Source organism: Prinia subflava, chromosome 3 (genome assembly GCF_021018805.1).
Source record: "Prinia subflava isolate CZ2003 ecotype Zambia chromosome 3, Cam_Psub_1.2, whole genome shotgun sequence".
Classification (NCBI taxonomy): domain Eukaryota; kingdom Metazoa; phylum Chordata; class Aves; order Passeriformes; family Cisticolidae; genus Prinia; species Prinia subflava.
Genome location: NC_086249.1, coordinates 81,749,117 through 81,775,101, shown reverse-complemented (window position 1 = coordinate 81,775,101; position 25,985 = coordinate 81,749,117). Strand labels below are relative to the sequence as shown.

At 42.2% G+C, this 25,985-nt stretch overlaps 2 protein-coding genes and 1 long non-coding RNA gene across 12 annotated transcripts in view; 2 read left to right on the top strand and 1 right to left on the bottom strand.

Moving 5' to 3' along the window:
• The window catches only part of MCF2L (MCF.2 cell line derived transforming sequence like), a 152,045-nt gene extending 143,683 nt beyond the window's left edge, over positions 1-8,362 (top strand). For 9 of the 10 annotated variants that reach the window (XM_063392745.1, XM_063392744.1, XM_063392749.1 and 6 more), the window contains 4 exons: positions 5,083-5,210; positions 5,803-5,915; positions 6,042-6,145; positions 6,273-8,362. In XM_063392745.1, coding sequence (XP_063248815.1) covers positions 5,083-5,210; positions 5,803-5,915; positions 6,042-6,145; positions 6,273-6,367 — 440 coding nt within the window. In that variant the 3' untranslated portion in view covers positions 6,368-8,362. Of the gene's footprint in view, positions 1-337; positions 425-1,279; positions 1,340-1,685; positions 1,761-5,082; positions 5,211-5,802; positions 5,916-6,041; positions 6,146-6,272 lie in introns of all 10 variants that reach the window. The other variant, XM_063392754.1, reaches the window with a different exon arrangement.
• On the bottom strand, positions 7,394-25,952 carry LOC134548203 (uncharacterized). Its single transcript, XR_010079715.1, has 2 exons — positions 25,837-25,952; positions 7,394-12,898 (listed from the first exon to the last, which is right to left on the bottom strand). It is a non-coding gene; the product is annotated as an uncharacterized LOC134548203 (long non-coding RNA).
• F7 (coagulation factor VII) lies at positions 15,696-24,225 on the top strand. Its single transcript, XM_063393564.1, has 8 exons — positions 15,696-15,826; positions 18,040-18,200; positions 18,763-18,787; positions 18,879-18,992; positions 19,915-20,055; positions 22,554-22,660; positions 22,843-22,963; positions 23,151-24,225. Exons 1-8 carry the CDS (start codon positions 15,757-15,759, stop codon positions 23,690-23,692), a joined length of 1,281 nt encoding a protein of 426 aa, XP_063249634.1. The 5' UTR covers positions 15,696-15,756; the 3' UTR covers positions 23,693-24,225.
• Positions 25,953-25,985: the final 33 nt, after the last annotated feature.

The following is a 25,985-nucleotide window of genomic DNA, read 5'->3' as shown; positions in this document are numbered from 1 at the left end:
GTCTGCAGTAGGTCTTTTCTTAAAGCTGCCCAACTTCTCAGGGTTCTCTTTCCCTGAAAAAAATTCTTGGCATTACCTGACCTAAGAGAGAGGTTTTTTGTTTTGGTTTGGTTTGGGTTTTTTCCTCTTTATTTTTTTCCCATCATGGAAATTATTTATTAAACCAGTGACAGTACAAGCCCTTGCACAGCAAGAACTGGACACTTGTGTTGTACCTGGACTTTCAGTTGTCCTTTCTCATCCTAATATGCAAGTTCCCTGGCACAGCTGCAAATGACTTTTTGCCTGGATCTTTTCATGGCCTTCTCCCTTTCTGTGTCTCTCTCTTCCTTTGTAGACAACACTAGCTCTACCACAGAATGCTCTGTACTGTCAAAAAAGCGCTTTACTCTGCAGGGCTTTACTAACCTCAAAAGTCAGAAAGGTAACTTCAAAAAAAGGCTAGACTGTTTTCTGTGTAAGGCTGTGATCGAAGCATCACCTTGTATGTGTGTGTAGTGTGACAGGTTTTCAGTGTACACACTAGCTTGCTCTCCCAAGGTCAAGCTAGGTTCCTTAGTCGGTGCCTCTGACAGGGAGATTTCAAGGGAAGCCAGCTCCAGAGTGGGAGGGGGAGATGCAGCTAGGAAAAATGGGGCTGTGGAGATGCAGAAGAAGGAGTGTGGTTTCCAGTGCCTCCAATCTCACTGTCAAGGCCAAGGACAGAGTTTATAGTGCCCTATTCCTGTAGAAAAACTAGAGGAAGGAAGTTGTCTTCTGACCAGACACCTGGCCTGCTTCTAGCTTCAGTGGATCTGCCCCAAATGCACTAGTACTTGGCAAAAAGGAATCAAGGTGATTCTGTGAAGGTTTTATAGAGGATTTTTCATTGGCATCCTTGCTAACAAAATTCTCAAAGTATAAATAACAACAGCAGAATGTGTCTGACAATGTTGTTTTGCTGGATAGAAAAATAAGAATTTCCCTATTCTTCCAGAAATGGCCTTTGCCTCCTTTTTTCTAAAACAGACAATAAGAATTTGAGACATTTCTTGCTTCCTCCTGCCAAGTAATCACACTGGTACAGTCACTTCTTGCTTTGAAGAGCTGTCTTTGGACAGTCTGAATTGCATTAAGGTGATGGCACTTGTTCAACAGCATGGTATTTTTTCCCCACAAGCATCTTTTCAGAATGCATGTTTAAAATCCAATTACCTTTGAGTTCTTTCTGGAGATACTCCAGGGTTGTGTATCTAATGCTATTGAGGTGAGCACTAATGTCCCATGCTTGCCTTGACAGAAACTCCATCTCCTTCTGCTAAAAGCCAGACATTGCCAATGATCCTTCTTACAGGACCAGGTATTGCTGTAGCATTGCATAGAAAAGATTGCTTAATTTGGTAATGTTTCTCTGAAATTGAAATTAATTGTATTAAGCTAATTGATGTCTAATCAATTTTTTAAAGTTTACATATATTTTCATCTATTATTGTAAAATAAATTTGTCAGTTTATCTTCAAATAACTACTTGTAAATAGTTAATTCCTTCTGCTGCCACGTAGCAGTGACAGCTAAACTTAGATTACAGAAATCACTTGTTTTCCAGTGTAAACTCAAAGGTATTTAGCATGCAGTCCAGCTATTCTCTTTTTTCCAGTTCTTCAATATCTCTCTTCTGTGTTTTTTACCTATTCATCCTCCTGCAGCTTCTCCTACCAGTCCTGACAAAAAAGCCAAACGGCATGAAGTAGTGAGTGACCCAACTCCTTTTGGTTTAAGAGGTACAGTGATGGCACATCTTGTACTCCACAAGTACCCACACATCCCTTGTGTAATATGTTACATCAGAGTGCTGGGAATACCTGTGTGATGCTGTTGTGTGCAGCAGTATTGACATCAGCTGGGTTTTTCCAAGTGGTTCTATATATGCTGGTTTTGATAGCACAATGGGCTGAAGTTTTATCTTAGTTTAAATAAAGTAGCATATGGGTAACTTGTTTTTAAAAGACGGGGGAAAGAGATCTGTTGCTAAAGAAAGAGCCAGCAGCCATGTTTAATGGAATTACAGGGTTTTCCATGTGTTAGAATCCTTCTGTCACTGGGGCCCTTGTGGAGAGGATTTAACTTTTAAAAAAGCAAAACAAAATCCAAAAATCACTGTCATGAGGAATTTCTGTTTTAGATCTGCCTTTATTACTGCAGACCTGTTGCATCTTTCTTTTGGTGATACTAGGCAACTTCTACCACCCTGTGAACCCCAGATGACTTAACTGAACCCCTTGCAGCAATTTGCCTCCCATCCTTCCAACTCACGGCTAAGCAGAGAATGGGAAAGTATTTCAATTAAACAACCCATCTCTAACCAGCAGGGCTGATGGTGAAAGTTTGAGTACAAATCCCTAGGGCTAATTAATTAGAGTAGTGGAGTACTAGGAGAGCAGTCCCCCACCTCCTGACTCTTTCCACCACTATCTCCTTTAGAAAATACTGGTCTGAAGGTGAAGCTGGTTCAGTCCCTACCATCAGCCTCCTCTGCAGGTTTCTGAAGCCTTTGTCCTGTCTGTGGAAATGCTGCAAGCTCAGCTGCTGTGCTGGGGAAACTGCAACCCCATTCACCTTGCTGAGCAGCAGGCAATGTAATCCTGGGCTAGACATGTGCAGAAACACCACAAGGGTGGATGTGAGAGTTACAAGGTTATTCTTCTGCAGGTAGCAGGCAAAACTGAGATCTCTAGGTACCATGGAAATCCTGAGGGCTCAAAAATGTCTGAAAGAAAAGTGTATTTTATAGCTTTTTCCTTGGGTGCTGAAATTTCCCAAGGAAGAGAGTCCTTGATCATTGCTGATTTACAGTAAAATTATTGTCTTTGGAACAGGCTTACCTGATTTTCTGTCCCACAAGCACTTTACTTTATGAAACTGCTAAACCAAGTAAATTAATTTAAAACATCTACTAACTCATCTTTCTGTCTTACACCTGCCAATCTCTTTTCTGGCACTTTATCTCTTCTCCTTCCCCAGCTCAAAGAGGGATAAGCAGGGAGATGACCCGGGCATTTCGGGATGAAACTGCGCCAGGTGATGCCCACAGCAGAGCACATGGCCCCCATTCCTTTCCTGTCACTGCTGTATTGCTCTGATTTATGCTGAAGTGAGCTCAAGGAATATGAATTAGTGTCAGAATTACATGTTGTAGGCTAATCATAGCTCTTTCAAGAAACCTGTTAGATTATTTGTGAAGAGAAGCAGTTAATGATTTCTTGGTTTTCCTGGCATCATTATATCTGAAATAATTTCTGAATAACCATGTCTTTTCTCAGGCCTGCCTACCCTTGTTCTACCTTTCCTGCCTTTATAGGGAGCCCTGATGTAGTCCCACCCTGCAGAACACACACTGAATGTGCATGGATGATTTCAGTCCCATAGATTTCTAATACAAATATGACCGTAGTGACCACCTCCCTTCCCAGGAGGAGATGGGCTTTTATACAGACTTGTTGATTGTAGAGTGCCAGCTTGTATGAGAAGGAGGAGTATAGTTGGTATGGCAGGAGCAACCCAGTCTGCTCTTAGCACATCAGCACAATGTAAGAAAAGAAAGAGGCTGAGGAACAAGAGCTGTTACCCAAAACGTACCCAAAACATACCCAAGCTGTTACCCAGTGAGTATGAGGTTACACTTAGAGTGAGCTCACTTTCTTTTCTTTTGTGCAACTCATTGGTTCTGTTTCTAATGATAGCTTGGAACAATTAGAAGAAACCAAGTTTTCTTTTGTTTCATTGTTCCTAACTTAGAAATGACAGAAATGCTTTCAGCTGTGTCTAAGCCAACTACAAGATATAAGCTTCCAAGGAAATTTTCATGGAATACAGCAGAAATTTATTACTCAGTTTCTTCACAGATAGAAGTTCATTCTTAACCCTGAACAGGGCCAAATGGGTCAGTACTTCCACTCTTGTGCAGGTCACTCAGCAGCATAGGCAAGGTAAAAGTCCCACTCCGTTTGGTGTGCTCTGGGTGTGATTCCTTTCTGTGATTTCTTTGGCTTTATTCTGATGCTGCTCAGGTTTTTCCTAATGCACTGGCGTGATCAGCTGTGTGACAAATGCCTCAGGAGCAGTGCAAAGCAAAAATGCTGGTGCTTTCTCAATTTAACTAATAGTTACATAAAATGGAGAGTTTGTTCTTCCTTTCATTTTTTTCATTGAGTTTCACTGTTGCTACTATTTGGCTTGAAAAAGAAGCTTGCTTACAAATACGTGTCTCTTTTATTATGACTTTTTTTCATTATAAGCTCAACACATTTATTAGCAGCTGCTGAACTTGATGTAAAACATCCCACTAATAAAACCTGATGTACTTTTATTTGGAAGAGGATTTTGTGCACTCTGGATATGATTCAGCTTTATGAATAAATTAAATGCTTCACACTAAGAGAGAAAAAGCAATAAATGACAGGCAGGAGATTGTTGTTGTGGTATTTGGTGCAGTGACTTAACACCAAGATAGTTCCAAGTACTTAAGTTTTCTTGCACCAGGCTGAACCCTCTTCAATAATGGGCCACCTTGTCAGGTGAAGTACAGAGTGCTTGTAACTTGTGAGGAATTTTGTTGACGGTGCTTAACAGTGTGAAGGAGGCAATGCTTGTCTATCTCTTATTAGAGCAAGCTGGTTAGGTGGCTTTGGGTGACAGCCCTGTGTGTTCAACCTCTTCCCAAGAAGTGTATGTTCCTGTCTTTTGCTTCCTCCCAAGAAAAAAGATTATCTATCCCTTGTTTATCTTTGTATAATATATATTTATTATAGGAATATTTTTATGTATTTGTTTTTCAGTTGGAAATTTGCATTCTCTCCATTCATTTCCCTTTATATAAATCCGGAGGGCTAAATTCACTGCCTTGCATTCCCACAACTCCACTTACTCAGATGGGAAATGGCCAACTTTTGCCAGCAGTGAATTTCACCCAGTGACTGTAATTACCTCCCTGTGTCAGTTTTTCTCCTGTCTGTTGATCACTTGTGAGCTTTTCAGTGGGGAGAGCGTTTCTCCCAGTCCATGGCTCACTGCTGCCAAGTTAACTGTTGCCTGTTCCTTCCCAAGGCTGGGCCAAACCATCCCATTCCCTGGATGCATCCGAGGAAAATGACGGCTGGTCCAGTGCTGAGGAACCGCTGAATTCTTCGGACGCGGAGGAGGAGGGAGGAGGAGGGGCAGGCGAGATGAAGCTGGTAACCACGAGTGCTTTCCTATGGAGCCAGCAAGGGATACCAGCACAGGATACAGGAATGCTTTTGAAGCTGGCAGGAGGGAACGTGTCTGCCTTGAAATGCTCAGCTGGGCAAAATTCCCAGGGCAGTGGAGAGCTCCTTCTCTCAAATCAGCCTGGTGTTTGTGCCTAGGGGAGGTCCCCCTGTGCCTTTGCACACCTGCAGCCCACGAGTCGTGGCTGGTTGTGCCATGGCACACCCATCAAGCAATGACTTGTTCAGTTTCCGTGTCAATAGACCTCCACACAGACACCGTGGCCCGGGTTTGCCAGATTTTCTGTTTCTTTTGGTTTTATCTTCTGTAGCCATATGAATTAATTGTTGTGGTGGGAACATTTCACTGAATGTTTTTCAGGGTGTGAGGATAATTGTGTTGAATTTACGTGTAATCAATCAGCAGAATTTTAATGCCACAGTATGAATATTACACCATCTTCAGCATGTAGGTACATGAAAAACAAGGAGAAATACTATAATTACATAACAAAGACTGCAACATACCTTAAAGTACTCAACAGAAATAATTTGTTTTCTTTCCTCTGTGTGCATTTAGACTCCTGGTAAATATACAGTTGTGACTGATTATGACAAAGGAGTTTCTGAAGAATTTACAGTGAAAAGTGGAGACCTAGTTCAACTGATTCGTGAAGGGGAGGATGGACTTTGGTATGCAGATCTGTGTCTGAAAATTTTTATATGCAGAACTGTGTTTAGAAGGCAGATGTTTAGGGCAAAACTTTCAAAGGCATCAAATGAATAAGTCTGACTTCTATTTCTTTTCTATTTTTTTAGGTTTGTAAAGAACCTGAGCAGTGGTAGAGAAGGTTGTATTCCAGCAAGCAATCTGCTGATGCTCATAGGCAACTCAAAATCAGCTCAATCTTTAAGCAGTTCTGGTAGGCTATATATTTTAAGTGAGATTATTGTCTCTTTGAAGATTCCTATTGTCAAAGAAAGTAATGAAAAACAACCACTATATAATATTTTCTTGTGGTTTTTTTTTTCCTCCCTTTCTTTTCCCAGAATCAGGCACTGCCTCCAGCAATTTGAGCACATCGTCGAGTTGCAGTGATAGCTGCAATGTCAGTAGCACCAGCTTCTCTGACATTAAGGGCTAATATGAAACATTCATCCCACCTCCCTGGAAGGTAAATCTGGAGATTGTCATGTGCTGCAGAGTTCTGGACATTGGACTTTATTGGAGAACCACTGTGTTGCCAGCTCTGAGTATTTTTAGTGGTGATTTTTACAGATTCTCTCAGAAGATCCCAATGAAAAGTGCATGGAATGTGAAGTTGTAAATAAAAGTTAAATGATTTTTAAATAGGATTTTGTAGAGGTTTTGGCTCCAATGAGCTGTTAGCAGAAAGTGCATTTTCTCCTTGACACACAACCAGGTTTCTGGAGAACTGTATTGTTTTGTAACAGCCAGAATCTGAATGTGAGCAAACAAAGTGTGTTCAATGCTAAATGCTCATTGTAAACAAATGACATAGCAATCACTGTACAGGATAGGTATGAGGAAAATAAATCCAAGTTTACAATTTCTTCTCCCCAAGAAACCCTTTCTCCAAGGACATACCTCGGTCAGTGCAATGGATGGGACTCTCATGGCAACAAGGAAGGAGGCTTGGTCCACCCTTTTCTCTTGGTTTTCAGGATATTCTTCTGTTTCCTAGAGGCTAGGATGCAGACATGACCAATTCACTGACCACAACAACGTCAAGAGAAACTATTACTTTATCCTTTCCAACATTTTAATGACATGTGCAGTGGAATAGCTCTTTTCTGAGGTATTTTGTTTGGCCTCACAACCAAATTCTTTACCAAGATCACTGTGTTTACATAGCCTTGGCAATTTAGTAGTATCTTTTTTCTCATACAGGTGCACAATGAAACACAAATGTTCTTATTCACTAAATGGTTTTTTAATAAACAGTAATTGCGTGGTTACTTTCAGCTCTCATAGTACAGGCAGAGGAAACTATTGTACCTGCACCAAGGGTCAAGAGCCTTCCTTCAAACAGTCCTATGAGGGCTGGAAATCCAGCATATTTTTAGTCCACAGTGTTTGTTCCAGATTAATTGAAAGAGAAAAAACCCAATGACATAATTTTTCTATAAAAGGGGAGCACAGGAGGAAAAAAAAAATCACAGAGAAGAGTCAGATTTATACTACAGATAAGTATTTTAATTTTTTTAAAGAAAGAGTGATGCTAAATTTGCCGTTTTCAGGGTATGATGTAAGCCAATGTTGTAAATTTTCACTTTGTCGGACATTCTTTGCACACCATCCTTACAAACAGTGCAAAACTAAGTACATGTATAGAATACTGTATTCATTCCTGTCCATCTCTCAAATATTTTTGCTTATATGAAAAGAGGTTTTTAACTGGTTCATACACCACATTATTTAAAAATAATGGGGACATGAAGAGCATAACTTTTCAGAAGCACTAAGCACAGCAGATACGCCAGTGGGAACTGCTGTTAATCATCAGACTCACTGATGGCTGAGCCTTGAATTCTGTCTTTATACCATCCCAGAATTTTGTGGTTTAGAGGCTGCGGATTAGAAAACTTAGATGACAAACACTCCTAAGAATGATGCAGAAGCAACCCTACCCCAGATGCAATCAAAATGCAGCTGACCACGGTCAGCACAAATTGAGGCATGTATATACACACACGTATATTTATGCACATACACGTGTGCATGTATGTGCTTGTGTGTATGTATCTCTGTGTGTAGATATGTATATGTGTGTAGATATGATGTATCAATGTAAAAGATGTATTTATAGTCTTCATGCTGCTGAATGTGTCACTTTACAATTCATGAATACTTAGTTTTCTTGCAGTACTGCAATATAAATGCTGATCAGGATTTTACTTCAGGCATCTTTTTCAACATGGAAATCCTCTGATCTTTTTTTATTATTCCATACAATACTGTGCTGACCAGGAATATTTAGTCTGATATTTAACAATGGAATAGTAACATGAGATTCAGCTTATCTTCATCTATGTAAGTTATTTTGTAAATTATCTGTAACATAATTTACTTATATATTGCTGTCATTGCTTGGATGAGACTGTTGTTTCATTTCTCACTGCAGCCTCATTTGTGTTATTTCAATGGTTTTTCCACATCATTGCACTTTAATACAACCCATTTCACCATTTCCTTTTTTACTGCTGTCGTGAATTAGAAGTTCAAAGTCAGAGGTCTCTACTGTAATTAATTTGAATAAATTTCAGCGCTTCTTGCTGAATGCCTTTATATAGACATGCTCTGGGGTTTATTTTGTCTCACAGTCTTGAAAGGTTTTTATGGGTATCATATTAAAACAGAGAGAGGTTCTAGGATTTGGAACAGAAAACCAGGTCTGCATATTCAAATCCTCAGCCTGCTCATTCTGGCACTGTCTCAGAAAAACAGCATTTCACCTTTGTGGTCATGTCTCATTTAGAATCTTGTGCCTGGCACTGGGGAATTAAAGCCTGGCTGCAGGCTGAGGATAAAAATTGAAAGCCAGTGACAGGTAATTGGGTTGATTCCCTTTTCCCCACACACCCTTTTCTGAACGACAGCACATCACTGTTGGGTTTTCCCAAAGCAAGCTGTGCATCCATGGATCCTGTGGTATTAGCAGAGCAAGTTGGAGGTCTGCATCTGGCCACAGCTGGGTGGGAAACGAGACACTATGTTCACCCTTGCACATGAAGAGGAACGTGCTGGTACATTCACTGATTGATGCCCTTAAGGACCATCCTGCCATGCCAAGTGAATTCCATACTGACTGCAGTGACGTGGGCTGAGCTGTTGGCCATGTGCATTACACAATCCAGTTACGTTTTGCTGAGACTCGACTGCTTTTTGTTTACTCCTGGTCTTGTCATCCTAACAGCACCCTCTGCAATAGGTAGTCTTACTTTTCTGAGCAAAAGGAGGTCCAGCCTTTTTTAGTGGTAAGAGTTTTTGCTTGTTAGAGCAAAAGAATGAAATAATTACAGCCCAAATGTACCGTAGTAAAGACTGAAAGTAAGGGGTTTTCTGTATAAAAACCTAATAATGATTGGTTGCTTAGACAGCTGTCTCAAAGTTGGGGCACAAACTGTTTCATAGATACAGAAGCAGTTTGCTAGTTGGAATATAAAACATTTTCTCCATTCTGCACAGATGTCATTGAGCAAAACCAAGGAAGTTGTACCATAATTCATTTACATCACCTAACTCAAAATTTCAGTGATATGTTAGATGTGAAGGTGGGAGTGTCCACACAAGTCCCCAGAATTAAGAGTCTCCCTAGATGTGTGTGACAAGAACCAGATCTGCCTGGTATAATGAAGCAACCCAAGTTCAGTGGTATTCAGGTAAATTCAGGTAAAAATAAACAAATCTCTTAATTAAAGATGCAGGAATAGAAGAGATAAATTCTGTTGTTCCCTAAGACTTTGTGTAAACTGTGTTTTTACCAACAGATTTAGCTACTGAAGTGCCTTCTCTGGGCATTCATTTGAAAGGTGAATTTTTATTTATTCCCCATCCATTGACAGGACAGTGAGGGCCCCAGCTACATTTAAAAGACCATGGATTTGCTAGTGGTGCTGTTGTAGCTGGGATTACCTCAGTCAAAAAAAAAGGTTTGAAGCAGAGTATCTCATTACAAACTGAGATAAGTGGCATTAAACAAACTTTAGAGGACACTGCCTTTATTATCTTTTTCTTCCTTTAGTCTCTCTGTATTTTCAGGTATCCTTCTCAAGCAGTGAAAGAGCAGAAAGAAATAACTCACATCAAAATTTAAAAATACAATGTTAAGCTTGTATTCAGAGCTTGTCACAAAAAAAAAAAGTTCTTCCCATTTTATCTTTCCTCTTTATGAGAATAATTGGTGTACAGAACTCAATCAAACAGGCAGTTTTGTCTTGGAATGTGATTCTATTTTGAGGTCTAAATCCCAAATAGTTTTCTTTAAAGCTTAGCAGCATAATACTCATATATGTATAGATTAGTGCTACAGAAATCATTAACTTGCTCAAATTCTCTACTTTTAGTCAGTCTGATAAATGACTGGTGACAAGTTGCTATTGTAAATTCAAGAAGCCAATTATTCCTAAAGCTTTCTTACCTAGATACAGTTTCATCAGCGTAACTAAATGATCTCTGATAGCCTCTTCAAAATGGAAATAATACTAATTTATTTTTTTAATTTGTTTCCTGACAAGAAAACTCATATTGAAATGACCAGTGACCAGTGATCTGTTGGATCAGATCAATCTGCCAGTTCCCAATAGCTTCCATACATATCTTCTCTTCAACTAAGCAGAAAACAAAGCAAATATAAAGAAGGACATATTCTGAGGCATCATCATGTCTTCAGGTTCATGTTTCTGCTTTAGATTTTATTTTGTAGTGTTAACATTTTTCATGTTTAATTTTTTAACTTTCTTACATTTTCAAATAAAAAAAGTTTGGCACATCAAAAAATATCCTAAAAATACCCTAAATCAATATTTCTAAAGAGCTGTTGCCAGACTGATTCTAGTAGCACCCATGAGCAGCAGAGGTACACATTTGCATGAATATATATTAATTTTTAATTGAATGGCAGTTAATTTTGTTCAGAAAACATAAGCCAAAGCTGAAGCCTGCACTGGCAAGGAGATTTATAGAGCAGAACTGTAGGGGAGATCTCATGAACTAGAGCAAGACCATGGTTTTCCACAAGAAGCAAAACAAAGTAACACACCGGCATCTTTTAGGGAAGAAAAGCAAACTGTTTGCTCCTCTGGCTGGTGACATGGTTTAACCCCAAACAGGACATGACCATGCAGCTGCTCACTCCCACCCAGTGGGCTGAGGAGGAGCATCAGAACAGAAAACTCATGGGTTGAGATAAGAACACTTTAATAATTGGAACAAAGTAAAATATAATAATACTAATGATAATAAATTAATGATACGTCTACTAGTATGGGAGAGAGGGAAAAAAAAACCAAGAAAGGACAAGTAATGACTATACCATTGTTCAGCATCTGATGACCAGTGCCCAGCCCAGACCTGAGCAGCAATCATCCCCTTCCAGTTAATATACTGGGCATGACTTCTAAGAAAGGAAAATCCCTTTGGCTAGTTTGGGTCATCTGTCCTGGCCATACTCTCTCATGGCTTCTGGTGCAGCTCCTCACTGGCAGAGCATGAAACTTAAAGTCTCTCAGGGTAAGCACTACTGAGCAACAGCCAAAACATCAGTGTGTTATCATTATTCTCATACTGAATCCAAAATTCCAGCACTGCATTGAAAAAGAAAATCATATCTGTCCCAGCTGAAACCAGAACAGTATCCAACTCATATTCCATACCACTTGTGTTATGCCAGGGCCCACACTTCCAAATACCCCATCGCCTTTTCCATCTTTTGATGGATATACACACATATACCATTCTGTAAGTCTATAGGCCATCCTTACAAAAGTCCACTGGATTCATGCAATCCATTACTCCAGCCCTCATCTTTCATAACAGTTTTTCAGGGCAGGAAAGATGGCACGTGGTGTTGGATTGCTGTATGCTGAAACCAGTTCTCCTTCCAACATAACTGTGCCACCATCAGTTGCATGATGTGAGGACCTTTCCTTCAAACATCCAATGCAGCGTGAGTAACCAGGGTGCCAGGAGGAGCTGTGCCTCAGTACCAACCACTTCCAAAGCTGCTTGAACACCTTCATAAGCTGCCAGTAACTCTTTATCAGTTACAGAACAGTGGGCTTTCAGTCCTCTGGAGTCAATGTGACTCCATATGGATCAGTCTTGGGTCTCCTCTGGTACTTTCTGCCAGAAGATCCAGGTAGGACTGTCTCCCCTGTCTGTAGTGTAAAGCACATTCTTTACATCTTGCCCTGTTCAGACTAGCTCAAGCGCTACAGCATGAATGTCTCTTGCTTGACTTGTCCAAAGGCTTGTTGCTCCAGGCCCCAGTTGAAATCTTTCTTCCTGGACACTTGAGAGGGCTGACAATTGGACTGCAGTTTGGAATGTGCATTCTCCAGAAACCTGCAGAGCCTAAGAAAGCTTCCATTTCTTTCTTGTTATTTGGTGGAGACATTGCCATTGTTTTATGATCACATCCATTGGGATGTGGCAAGACCCTTCTCACCGCTGTATTCCCTAAAGCTGCATTTCCTGTGCAGCTCCCTTGACTTTTACTTTGTTTTACGGCAAAACTGTCATTCAGAACAAGTTAGACTATTTTCTTCCCTTTCTCAAAACCTTCTGCTCTATTGCCCCACACAATGACATGGACGTAGTGCAGGTGTTCTGAGCTTCACCCTGTCCCACTGCCTTGGATCCATCCATGGCAGATGGGGCTGTGCTTCCCCCCCGGGACAGTCAATGTCAGGTGTGCTGGACATCCCTCCACACAAAATCCACTGGAGTGTGAGTATCCCCAGAGCTCGTGAATAGAATCTGAGTAGCTTCAGAGCCTGCTGCTGGAGTCTGAATCCGTGTCCTCCTCGGAGTAGCAGTGCTCGTCGCGGGGTTTGCAGCCAGATGTAACTATTGACAGTTCCCAGTAGATGGCTCCCGAAATACGAGGGGACAGCGATGCTGCGAACACAGCGCGTTCGCTTCGCAGCGGTTCCTGGCAGATCGAAAACAGATACAAGGAAATACAACAGAGCCCAGGCCGTGAAGGCCACAGACACCAAAACACAGCAAATGCTGCAAGTAAGGTACTGCATAACACAACCCTGAGAATAAGCACAACTCTGGTAGCAAACAAATGTGACCAGTGACTACTAAACCAATGCAATGAAGGCTTATAACAAACTTGTTTTAATGCACATCATCTCAACTTTCCTGGCCCTGCATTGAGCAGTAAGGGGACTGTCACGATTTAATCCCAGACACCAACTAACTACCAGGCAGCTGCTCACACAATGCCAATCTCCCCATGAGATGAGGAGAACCAGGAAAAATGGGTTGAAATACAAACAGCATAATAATTGAAACAAAATAACATATAATAATATTAACAATACAAATGTAATCATATTAGTAGTATAAAAAGCAGAGACACAGAGAGAGAGAAAAAAAAACAAGAGGAAACAAGTGATAAGCAATACAATTGCTCACCACCCACTGACCAATGCCCATCCCACTTTCAAGGAGCGATCACCCCCTCCCAGCTGAGTCCCCCCCACTTTATATACTAAGCATGACACTGTTGTATGGAATATTCATTTGGCCAGTTTGGGACACCTGTCCTGGCCATGCTTTCTCATTGCTTTTTGTGCAGCTCCACACTGGCAGAGCATTCTCTGACAGACACTGAAAAGATCCTCACAGGAGAAGCACTGCTCAGCAACAGCTGAAACATCAGTGTGTTATCCTTAAACTCACACTGATCCAAACCACAGCACTGTACAAGCTACTGAGAAGAAAACTACCTCTATGCCAGCTGAAACTAGGACACTTGGGGTCTAAGACTGCAAGGAAAGGGAACTCTCCTTTAAAAACACAGCTCTTTAAGCAATGAACAGGCCCACCTGAAGTTAGTCAGTGTGAACTTAAGTCACACCACCTGTATGTTGAGATCTGTCAGCACAAAGTTCTTAAACAAACAGTTGGAATGTAGTCCTGAAGTGCTGAATCCTCAGTGACCCTTCTCAGGTTGATCCTGATGGAGCCTAATTGCATTAATTTTCTTGGAAGAAGGTCCCCATATGAACTGACCCTTGCTCCCAGTATTTGGGCTTGTTTCTGGCTCTAAAAATAACTGTTTGGCTGTATTCCCAAGAAATAAAAGCAAGATCTTTCAGGGTTAAGGGATGCCAGCAGAGGAAGGAAGGCAAAAGGAAAATACTGCATCAATCTCCTATGGATGTACAGAATCTGCACATTATGAAGAAGGTGGAGGTTGCAGAGGTGCTGCAATGGCACTCTGGAGAGGCAGCTACCCCACTGTCCCTGGCAGGGAGATGCCCACAATGTGCAAGGAAATAAAGGGAGTGGGGGGCATAGGTGCTGTCTGAGGCTGGCCTCAGACAGAGAAGGCAGAACTTCATTCTCTGGTCTGCATGACTCGTGCAGATAGATGGGGCTAGATCATTCCCAAGAAGATGAGATAAAAAGAAATTTTCAAACTTAGTTTTGGTCCTGCTGATCTGAACATGCACGTGCTATTTTCAACTCACTGCCACAGGCAAGTGAACAAGGATTAAGGGTTGTGTTGGCAGGCTGAAAAGCATGGAGAGGGTTCCCAAAAAGCAGAAGAGGGCTGCTGTGGCTTCTTTTGCATTCCAGTAACTGGCTTCCTTCTGCCTGGGACAGGACATGCCATGTGTTCCCAGCCATCCCAGGCACTGGGCTGCTGGGAATTAGCCAGGCTGTGATCCAGAGAAGTGCCTGGATACCGCCTCTTGGGAAAGTGATTTCAAAACAGAATATCCAGCTGTGTGTACTGCCCCTCAACAACAGGACTGCATGGAAACAAGAGCCAGGAGCCTGGCTTTCCTAAGCAATCACAACTTCTGCAAGGAATTATGCTGAGCACTAGCACAAAGTAAAAATCCAGCTACTGATTTCCTTTGCTTTAGCATTCAGATGTAGGGCTAACCCTCCTTCCTTTCCGTGCAGGAAGGGGAGAACAGCCTGAAAAACACTCTAGCCTTCATCTAATGCTTCACTTCTCATAGACAAACATGCTCTTTACCTTGCTGCTATCTTAAGTAAATATTTCCCCCAGAATGTTGTCAGCTCTCCAGTCTGATGCCATTAATTGATTTTCATTAAATCAGGGACTGCTTAGGTTCCAGATAAAGCACTGTCTGCAGAGTGACACCCCAAACCCTGGCAGTTCCTAGTGAAGTACAACATGGATCAGCTCAGTGCCACTTCCAGCTGGTACAATCTGTGCAGACAACATGGGTCTGGCAGCAAAGATGAAGAAAACCAGTGTAGGGTGTCTCTTGCTGGTTTATTAATGTCTCCATGCAAATCCAGGCAGAAGCGACAAGTTTCAGCTGCTGATAGAAAAATGGGAATAGCTGCCAGTGGTACAATCATACTCCAAAGCATTGAAGGGCCTTATCTGCTGATGCAAGATAAATATCACATGCTCTCTGCATGTGGAGCTATGTGGCCAAGTTACTGCCTGTCCTATGGATTCAGGGTCCCAGCATTCATGTTTCTCATGGAAAAGGTGTGGTAAATGGAAAATGCAGGCCTGGGGTAGCAGCCTGTGGAACCAGCATAGCTTTTGCACGGGTCAGGAGAGCACACTTGAAAACCAAGCTCCCTGCTTCTGTGAAAAGGGCACATTGCAGGATTTGCTTGTGCCCTTCTGCTCAGTTCACCAGGCTGTCATGGATCTTTTGCTGTTTCCATGACTTGCTGGCCCCTCCTCTGGCTCCAAGCATTTGAAGCTGAGCCCTTTGGCCAAACAGTCCTTGCTGAAATGTCAATACACTACCAGAACACTGGTTTGCAGGGTTCATCATGATTTCCAGGCAGTATGTGGCTCTGTTTCTCTGCTTTCTGCTGCTGATCCCTCTTTCTCTGGATGCAGGTATGTTGTAGGATATAGCTGTAATTATGTTTACTGGCTATGGACCTCTTTCCTGTTACTGAGATGATTTCCACTGCAAGTTTTGAGCACTTTTGTGTGTTTGCCCTGTCTCCTAATGTGTCTGTGTGTTATTGTAAGCTCTAATTTACTCTCAGCAATGGCTCCATGCACTTGTTCTTCCAGCTAAGGAAAAGGACCTCTAGACTGCTAAATTAATTTGTTATTTTGGTGCACAGACAGTGGGCAAACCACCAGCTGTCTACATAAAGAAAGGAACTGGGATTTACTGTTATTTCAAGCAGAACTGGGACATTTTTTCAAAGCAAAGCACCAATAGCTTGTCATTCAGCTGATGAGTAATTAAAGCAGGGAGGACCCACTCTGTTTCAGCAGAAGGCAGAGAAGAGGTAGCTCTTCAATTGCTCAGTATATGTCCAAAAACCAACTCCCATATCAATAAAGCAGATTCAGTGCTCCCAGATTCCCCATTAGCCATTGACTAGGTTTGTTGCAGTGAGGAAAAGTGGAAAAATAGGTAGCAAAGTCAGAAGTGATCCAATACAAATAAGTGGATAATGCCAAAATGAGTGGATGGACGTCCCAAGGCATGTGCTTGTCCCCAGCTATGTGCTCAGGCATGCTTCTCTGTCAGAGCCTGTGCCCAGGCACTGATACATGTGCCATGTGTCTGCAGTATAAGGTTAATTAAAAGCCTTTAAAGAAAGCCATGAAAATGCATACAACCTGACTGAAATCAAGTCAGAAAGACCCACCTGACATTTCTGTAATGACCAAATGATTATGAAGCACCCAGGGATAAATTCAGTGCACAATACTTTATAATTCTGAGTAACTTTGAAATACAGGTACAAATTACCACTATTCAGCATGTAATTCAGCAAATATCCTGAACTAGAGACAAATGCTTATGGAGACACCTCACATCACTTCAGACTGGGATAAACACTCTCAGCATATATGATTGGTGTATATTAGAGATGACACACATGAGTCTGACTTTCAGCATCCCTCAGGGCCCTTTCAGCAGGTAGAAGATAACTCTCACTCTTTTGGAGAGAATGTCCTGAGGAAAGGCAGGAGATATGCATCAGCCTCAACCTCCAAATCTACCCACAAGCAGAAGTGAAATAGTTAAAGTGCTGAAGTGTGAGCTGTCATGAAGCTCCAGAAGCTCCCCTACTGATATAAAGGAGAAAAAAAAAGGAAAAATTATCATTTCAAGACTTTTTATCTGTAGTACATGAAACAAAATTACACAGCAGCACACAGACTTCTTGTTCCTTATCCTGAATTATACTGGGAGAGCACAGTTGTGTGATGTTATATTCTGAGGCTGAGGAGCAGGTCAGCGTGGTCACAATCACATTAGTGTTTCCAGTGCACACTGCTGCCAGTTGCAAGTTGATGCAGTTCTAGGAAATGAGCTGTGCTGATGCCTGCTATCAAACCTATGTCCCCAATATCTTTCCAAAGCATGGCAGAGACACACAAGAAGACCCTTCAATGCCTATAATTTGTGGTGATAGCAGGAGCTAGGAGCCATTCACAGGCTCCACTGGAAAATGCAGTCAGCGTTGTTCACCCTTCCTGTGTACATTAACATAACCTTTTCCACAGAAGAAAACTAAAGCTAATATATTAAAGCAGTGGTTCATAAATTGTGGTCTACTGGTGGTGGGATAAATCCCTTCTTCAGGTCCAACAAGTGGAGGGGTGTGAAATAACATGTGACTGTGGGTGAAGGCATGACTATGGTCTGCCTGTCACTGTGACTGACTGTATCAAGTACAGAAAAATCAGCTTTTACCATGTACACCAGTGCTAGATAAAGTGACACAGGCTGTCCAGCTGCCACAGCTGTAAGAAACTGCTACACAAGTTAGGATGCCTATGACATGGTACAGTACCTTAGGAATCACTGACATGCATAAAACACACACACAGACCACCCTCCCCAACCATTGTACCATGTCATCTTCTCCTAGCTTCAGGATCTCTAAATTCCTGTGTTGTCACTTTACCTGTGAGGCAGGCCAGAGAAAGGAGACTCTTTCATTTCTGCCCATTTCTTTTCTAAATTGTCTCAGAATAAGCTTGGGAAGCAGAAAAGCTTTCAGGGGAAATGATCCCCCCCATCCTCTCTGCCTGGCAAGGGCAGCTGTATGACAAACAGAACTTTTGCTGTTTTTCAGTCTTTCTAAAGCAGGAAGAGGCCAGCAACGTTTTGCAAAGACATAGACGAGCCAACAGCTTCTTTGAAGAGATAAAACTGGGATCACTAGAGCGAGAATGCATAGAAGAAAAGTGTTCCTATGAGGAAGCAAGAGAGATTTATGGTGATATTGAGAGGACAGTAAGTAACACAGGGCTGGGTAAGCACTCATTGTCATAAGGACTCTTCCCACTCAAGGGTGTGCTTTGACACTTTAAACCACCTGAGTTAAAAAAACACTTTTTGTCTTGCTGTTTGAATTTTCCTTTTCCGTTCACGGGGGTACACAGCAGCAATGAGTTGCTGGAGAGCACACTGCATGGGCAATCCCAAGCAGTAACCATCTAGGGGATGGTGGGAAAACAGATGCTCTCTAAGACCTCTCCCCAAACCTCCACTAATGCCTGCCCTGGCAGTACTTTAAATTATTGTATTGTGCAACATTCTTTTCAGCCAGTCCCACCTCAGCTATACAGAGCTTATTTATGACCCATTTATGTGTGTTAAACAAGGCCCTTCTCTATTAGTATATGAAGATAATGTACAATCTAGAAAATAGAATATTTTATGGATATTAACTGTTACAAATTACAAAGACAAAACTGGCATCACTGTGACTGTAACCCATCCTGCGCAACAAGGGCTGTCAGATCAGACTTGAGTTGATTCTTCTTTAATTAAATCTCACATCTTTTTTTTCCAGGAAGAGTTCTGGCACATCTATTCCGGTACGGTCATTCAGGATGTTCTAACAGCTGTGGAACACTCCCACTGCTGCAGCTCTGTGCGTGAGCTGGACTGACACTGACTGTTTTACAGACCCTAACCAGTGTGACTCCAACCCCTGTCAGAATGGTGGGATTTGTGATGACCAGTTTCAGGATTATGTTTGCCGCTGTCCTGTCGAATACGAGGGCAAAAGCTGTGAAAAAGGTCAGCTGTGGCATAACTTAACAAAATTAAAATGCCATTATTAATTCAAGTGCAAGGCATTGAGATGAACAGTAGCAGTCATTATAATTCAGGATTTGATGATCTGCACTGCTCCCCTCCAACTTGGGATATTCTAAGATTCTATGATTCTGCATCATTCTGCCTGTGACAGCTACTGTTCACACCACTTTTGGCATTGTGTGATGGATCTAACGAGACAGCAGTCAGGCACTGCAAGGCAGAAAGATACTTATTGCCCTATGATGACTTTGATAAAAAAAGAAAATTTTCATTTGCATACCATCTGAGAGAAAAGGAGGAGTTATTTCCTACTCAAGTGCTGAAGTTAGAAGCTCCGTGCAGTATGTAAATGAGAACTACACTGCATACTCATGGTACAAAGCCCAAAGGGAAGGATCCAGTGGTTTATGAAATTAATACAGACCTTTCCACTGATTTCAGAGGACATTGGATATTGAGTATTACATCCTCAGAACATGCAGAATCTGGACAAGGGCTAAGCACTCATCAGGTCTAGGCAGGCACTCTCAACAGTCATCCCAGAGCATCCTCCTGCCAAATGGTAAAATATCGAAGAATTACAATTTTTCAGTCATGTTTTATGGTGGTTGCCACACTATTACAATATCACCATTCTTGAGACAGCTCAGGTACTCTATAAATGCTGATTGATTTAATTTTAGGTATATATTTCTTAAGCAAAGCCTCTTCTTCCCTAATCCCTGGAGATCCAGGCCTACTTAGCTTTTGATGGAAGGTGGGTTTGATGAAGTTACTCTGCATAAATGTCAGAAATGTTTTTGCCTGCCTTGCTTTCCTGACACCATTCCAATTGCAAGTTATGAAAGTTAAGCACAGAAATGAAAGTCTTGAATCCTAAATGCTCTTTCTCTGACTTCAGCTGTGGCTGACAGACTGAAGTGCATTTTTGACAACGGTGGCTGTGAACAGTACTGTAGTGACAAGCAGTCCAAAATACGACTGTGCTTCTGCGATGATGATTACACTTTGGCGAGAGATGGCGTGTCCTGCATCCCTCAAGGTAAGACACTACCAACCTGATGCTAAGCTGAGCCAGCTCTGGAAGAAATGTTTTCAATGTGTACATGTCAGGACATGCCACGCATAACCCTCAGATACCAGCTCCTCACCTCTTCTCCATGGGCACAGTCCCAAATCACACGTTTGGCTTCTGGTGCAAGTTAGCCACCCCAGAAACGCAGTTGTCAGCATGATCACCCAGCAGAGAGCCTTTTGGATTTCTTCCTGGCCCCAGAGGTCCACTCCTCTGGAATGTGCGAAATTCAAGTTTGACAATCCCACCTGCTCAGAGCTAGGAGGGAGTTGGATCCTTCTCTTTCTTTGGGAGCATACTCACCACTAGTCAAGTAGAAGGGAACTGAGCAGTGGAGACAAGCTCCTCGCTCCTCACCAGGTGATCTAAATAAAGCAGGGCAGCAGGTGGTCAGGGATTTGGGATCAGGCTGAGGGGTATCTGGTGAGTGGAGGGGCTTTGGGCCTCACAAGTCCTTTTTTTCTATTAGCTTACACCCAACAGTAGGAAAATACTTTGGAGGCAGATTGGTTTTACTGTTGTCTCTCCAATCTGAAATTGTGACTAGATTTTATTACTATATTTATTTCAGCACAGGAGTCAAGAGAGGAAGAGGCCTATTAAAACCAAAGAAAAACAGTTAATCTCTTTTTGTCCTTCCTTCCTTCCTCCCTCCCTCCTTCCCTCCTTCCTTCCTCCCTCCCTCCCTCCCTCCTTCCCTCCTTGCCTCCCTCCCTCCTTCCCTCCTTCCTCTAATTGCTAGGAATAATACACTTTTGGTATTCCTATAGACACTGTGGTTAGATATTTCTTTCATCTTGCAAGGTAAATTTCAACTGGGACTAGGGTAGTGCAAGTTAATTTATTTGCCAATACATAAGCTGGCACCTGACTCGTTTGCAGATGTCTACTTGAATTACTTTATTAGAGGGAAAAGGAGACCCCTGGGGATATGAACATAACAACATCATGGACAGAGCCACAGGGAGCATGCAAAGTAATTCTGAGGGGTGGTGCCCCCCGACACACACCTCAATGGAGCACTCATGCAGAGAGCTGATAATGACAACCTAGCTCTCAAGAGCAGCAATTTCATTAGACAAAAATGTCTACTAATGTGTTTATCCCTTATTAACACATTCTGCAATACCATGTGGTGGGAAAGCTGCTTTTGTTAAAAGCTGAGAACAAAGAATTCAAAGTTTCTCACAAGCTTTTCAGTGCATCTTTCCCTGCAAGGAAGATGTATTTGTTGCTGCTTGCTTCTTGGAGACCAAAATAGCCATAGAACTGACCATGAGCTGCAAGTAGAAAAAACTGTGTAGCTGCCAGGCAGACAGTCCCCTCACTGTCCCTCTGTCATCTCCCACAATGGCCCAGATTTGTGTTGCCCTACACACAGCATTAGAGACTATGAGTGTTATGTGTTATGTCTGTTTAATCTTTCACCAGCTGACACCAAAAAGCTAGTCCTGTTTCTCCATGCCTTGTGTGTACCTGTAAAACCTTGATGCTGTCTTCACGTCAGCTGAAGTACTTACAGCTCCATGAAGATGCTGCATGCAGCTCAGCAGAGACTATAGGACCCTGGCTCCCAAAGAAGTAGAAAAAGAGCACTCCTCCTCACAGTGTTATCACAGAGTGACGTGACTGCCAGAAGGGATGGTGTGTTCAGTACAGCACAGACATGTGGCACACAGGCACCCCCAAGGGTAGACCTTCTTCTTTACAGGAAAACTCAGCTGGGTAAAGGATGTACTGAAAACACCTAGACTCCCTCTGCACTACAGCTTAACTGCAAGTTCAGTCAGGATTTGGTTCTCTTTATTGCCAGTCTTCACATGCTGGCTCAGGCAGAACAGAGATGTGCAGTCTGGAAGAATCCAGCATGCTCGGGACACAAGCAAATAAGGTTGTCTGGGAGAGGCACACCAGAAGGCAGTGTCTGCTCTTGGGACATCTTTGGCTCTGCCCAAACAAAGGATGTCAAGATGTACACCCCACAATCGATCAATTACCCCACCTCTGTCTCACCCTGCCGCGGATGTTGTGCACTTGGTACAACTGACTTGGTACAACTGACAAAAGTCAGCAGGGACAAGGAAAATGTGTAGACTACAGAACTTGTCAGGGTCACTTCTGCACTCCAGCCTGCAGCCTACTTCATTGTGTTGATGTGTATCTTAAGCAGGTTTATTGTTTGCAAAGGTCTATGTTAGGTGATCCCATGTCAGTGATTCTGTAAGGGCCGGAACTCTAATGGTAAGAGCATTCTTGGCTGTTTCAAACAAACAAAAAAAAAGACTATTTACCTGCTAAGCTCCTTTACATTATTTTGGAGAATCCATGCTCCTACTAGAAATCAGTTTTTCAGCTGATATAGCTTCACTGAAGACATTACATATTTTGCTGTAAATTCAGTACAATAAAATCTTGCTGCCTTTTGTTGTTTTGGATTTTGGTTTTCTGTTTTCTTTTTTTTCCAGTGAAATACCCATGTGGGAAAATACCAGTTCTGGCAAAAAAAAAAGCAACTGTACATGGGAGAATAGTAGGTGGTTTAACTTGCCCTCCTGGTGAATGTCCATGGCAAGTGAGTTTTCAAAAACCTTCCATTGCTTTTACTTTTAAATTTTGCATATGAAATCACTACAATAAATTCATTGCTTTAAATCTATGATGTTAAAAATTCAAAAAAGTGCCATGTCTTGATAACCAAATTCCTTTATGTCAAACACATTTGATGTAAGATATAAATTTGCTTTTTGTTGGCAGGCCCTTATAATACAGAATGACAGAGAAAATTGTGGTGGCACTCTGCTTTCCCCAGAGTGGGTGGTCACTGCAGCTCACTGTTTGGAGCATACTCAACCTAAAGAGCTTCGGGTGAGACTGGGTATGTATCTTCTCCTCATTTTATCAAGGTAGTGGCAGCTTCTCATCCTGATAAAATCAGAGTAGAAGGCTTTGGCAGTACAAGCTAATTGTCCTTAGAGGTGTCAGACTAGAAACATCCTGTATCCCCAAACTTCCAAAGAATCAAGGAGCTACCTGATGTGACCTGCAATTAATAACTTTTCCAGGTGAACACAAAATAAATGTTGATGAGAAAACTGAGCAAGAAAGGGGAGTGGCCAGGATTATTGTTCATGAGGACTACGTGAATGGACAGGTCAATAATGATATTGCCCTCTTGAACCTGGAAACACCGGTGAATCTCACTGACTATGTGGTGCCAATATGTTTGCCTGAGAAAAGGTTTGCTGTGTATGAACTGTCCACCATCAAGTTCTCCACAGTAAGTGGATGGGGACGCCTCATAGATGGAGGTGCCACCTCTTCTGTTCTGATGAGAGTTGATTTGCCACGTGTAAAGACACAAGAATGTGAAAAGGAGACCGATTTAAATATTACAGAGAATATGTTCTGTGCAGGAGACCTGTCTGGAGGTAAGGACTCCTGCAAGGGAGACAGTGGTGGTCCTCATGCTACAAAGTACAAGAACACTTGGTTTCTGACTGGGATTGTCAGCTGGGGGAAGGGCTGTGCTGTTGAAGGCAGCTACGGGGTTTACACAAGGGTATCCAAATACATCGACTGGTTGAGGAAGCACATGGACAAATGATGTTGAGCCACAGCATTTCCAGGTTGTGTTATTGCCCTCCAGTCCCTCTGTACCATTTTCCCATTGAAGGATTCCTTCATTATCTTAGATATTTGATACATGCCATACCCACAACACTATTAAAAATTTGAAGTGAGCCTAAGGTCTACTTGAACACATAAAATAACTTCCCTCTTGTGTTGTTTGTAAACGTGTCTATCTTGTCAAGCAGGCAGAGGATGACTGTAACAAATCAGATACAATGTCTCTCCTGTTGTGCATCCATTTCTGCTAAAGATCAGAGCTAGATGCTGAGAGAAAGACTGTCAGCAACACATCATGCAGACCATAAGCCTTCCTCCAGCTACTCTCTCAACTTCTGGTAATCAGTGAAGTACAGACTTCCTGAGCCAGAAGTTGCGTTATATCAAACAGTCATGAATGTGTGTGTTGTCCATAACTATGTGCAATTTCCTTTGAACACATTTATGCTTCTGGCTTTCAAAACTTCCTATGCTATGGATCCTGTAAAATAATGATGAAATAGTAGAAATAAAAACAGAAAAGGCGTTTCTTTTAGCTTATGTTAAAGCAGCTTTCTCTCACAGTTGCAGTGACAACAGGGAGATTTGAAGGGGAGGAACTGCAGACACTCTCCAGGACAAGAAATCTGGGAAAAGGTTGATTCCATATTTACAGGTCTGATATGAAAACTTGATTTAAATTTTCTTGCACCAAGCATTATTGCTGTAAGGCCAGTAACTGCAATATTTAACCCTATATTTATGAGTGGTAAAGAATACTGCTGATTTAATCTTATCTTTGCCTTGGTATTCTGCTTGTCAATACAAAGAGCACAAATGAAAGGGAATGTTCATCAGTTGTCCAGTATAATCTCAACTGTACTCTCTATCTTGAGATCTAAAACCAGAACAGGATAACCCTCCACCCCTCTGCAAAATGCTGACCAAAGGCTATTCACTAAAGTCTTAAGGCATAACTGATAGAACCTGAAACTCTATGAAGACAGATTAAAAATGTATTTTCTAAGCTTAGCATTAAAACATTGAAAAGGTGAGGAAGATTAAAGTGACCTAGGAGATTCAAGAACAGTTTAACCATCTCATGCAGAATTTATGCTCTAGATTGTTCAAATAATGCAGAATATCAATTCAATCACAAAAGCTTATCAGCAAGTAGGACACAATTGATCATACTCTTTTGTTAGGGGTAAACACTATCATCATATGGTACGTATACCATGTAATACTGAACATCCTATAACCTGTTTTACCAACAGAGAATGAAGTTTTACTGTTCATCTGGGTAGTGAATTGAATTAGGAAAGGCAGCAAAATTCAGAGATGTGAAAAACAAGAGATGTAACTATATAGATACATACATGCACTAGAGGTTCTCCTTACTCCTAAAAGCGAGTCCAGTCTCAAGAAGAAAGGTGACTCTAAGTAGTGACCAGCAAATAAAGCCTCATCTTCATTTAGATGAGGCACTCAGCACTGTAAAATCATCCCTGACAACCCCTCAAGGTAAAACAGTTTTCCGTGATCCACAAGATGATTTCTCCTCTGTGACATTCCAGTGAAAATATTGAATACTGAAAATACTGAATTTATGAACAAATCACCTTGCAGAAACAAGGGCAAAATGCTGAAAGAAATCAGTACTACTAACTGCCACACAAAAATGACTTTTTCAAAACAAGTCTGGGGTTTAGAGTATATGTTTAATATACCAGCCTGCTTAGGAAAGCCAAGAAGATGAAGGAGACCTGATGGCTGGCTCTGGAAGCACTGAAGATGTGGCCCCCCAGCGCAAGGTGAACTCCCCATAAGAAAGGGGAGACTTCTGGCGAGCGCCCGGCCGAGGTCGCTGGTCCAAAGCGCGGAGCCAACAAGTTACAGCGTCGGGTGTGGATGGGACACACGGCTGGGAGCAGCCAAGGCGGCTGCTGCGGGCTGGAGCCCGGCTCTGCCCAGCGCCGGGCCGGAGCCACGCCAGCTTATTGTGGGGACGGTGCGCTTCCCTTCCTCCAAAATAAAAGGTGAGATTAAAAACAAAGCAAAGCAAAGCAAAACAAAACAACACAACCCCACCGCTGCCTCGGGCTTTAAAAAAATAAAGAACGTGAAGAAGTGCAGCCTCACCCCCCGACTGAGGAATTCCGCCGCGGCTGTCACCCTGTCCCGGCGCTTCCGCTATTTCTGGGCAGGGTGAAGCAACTCGGCTTCAGTCTCACCCCGCCCGAGGGCGTGAAGACTTCGGCTCCCGTGCCGTGCCGTGCCGTGCCGTGCCG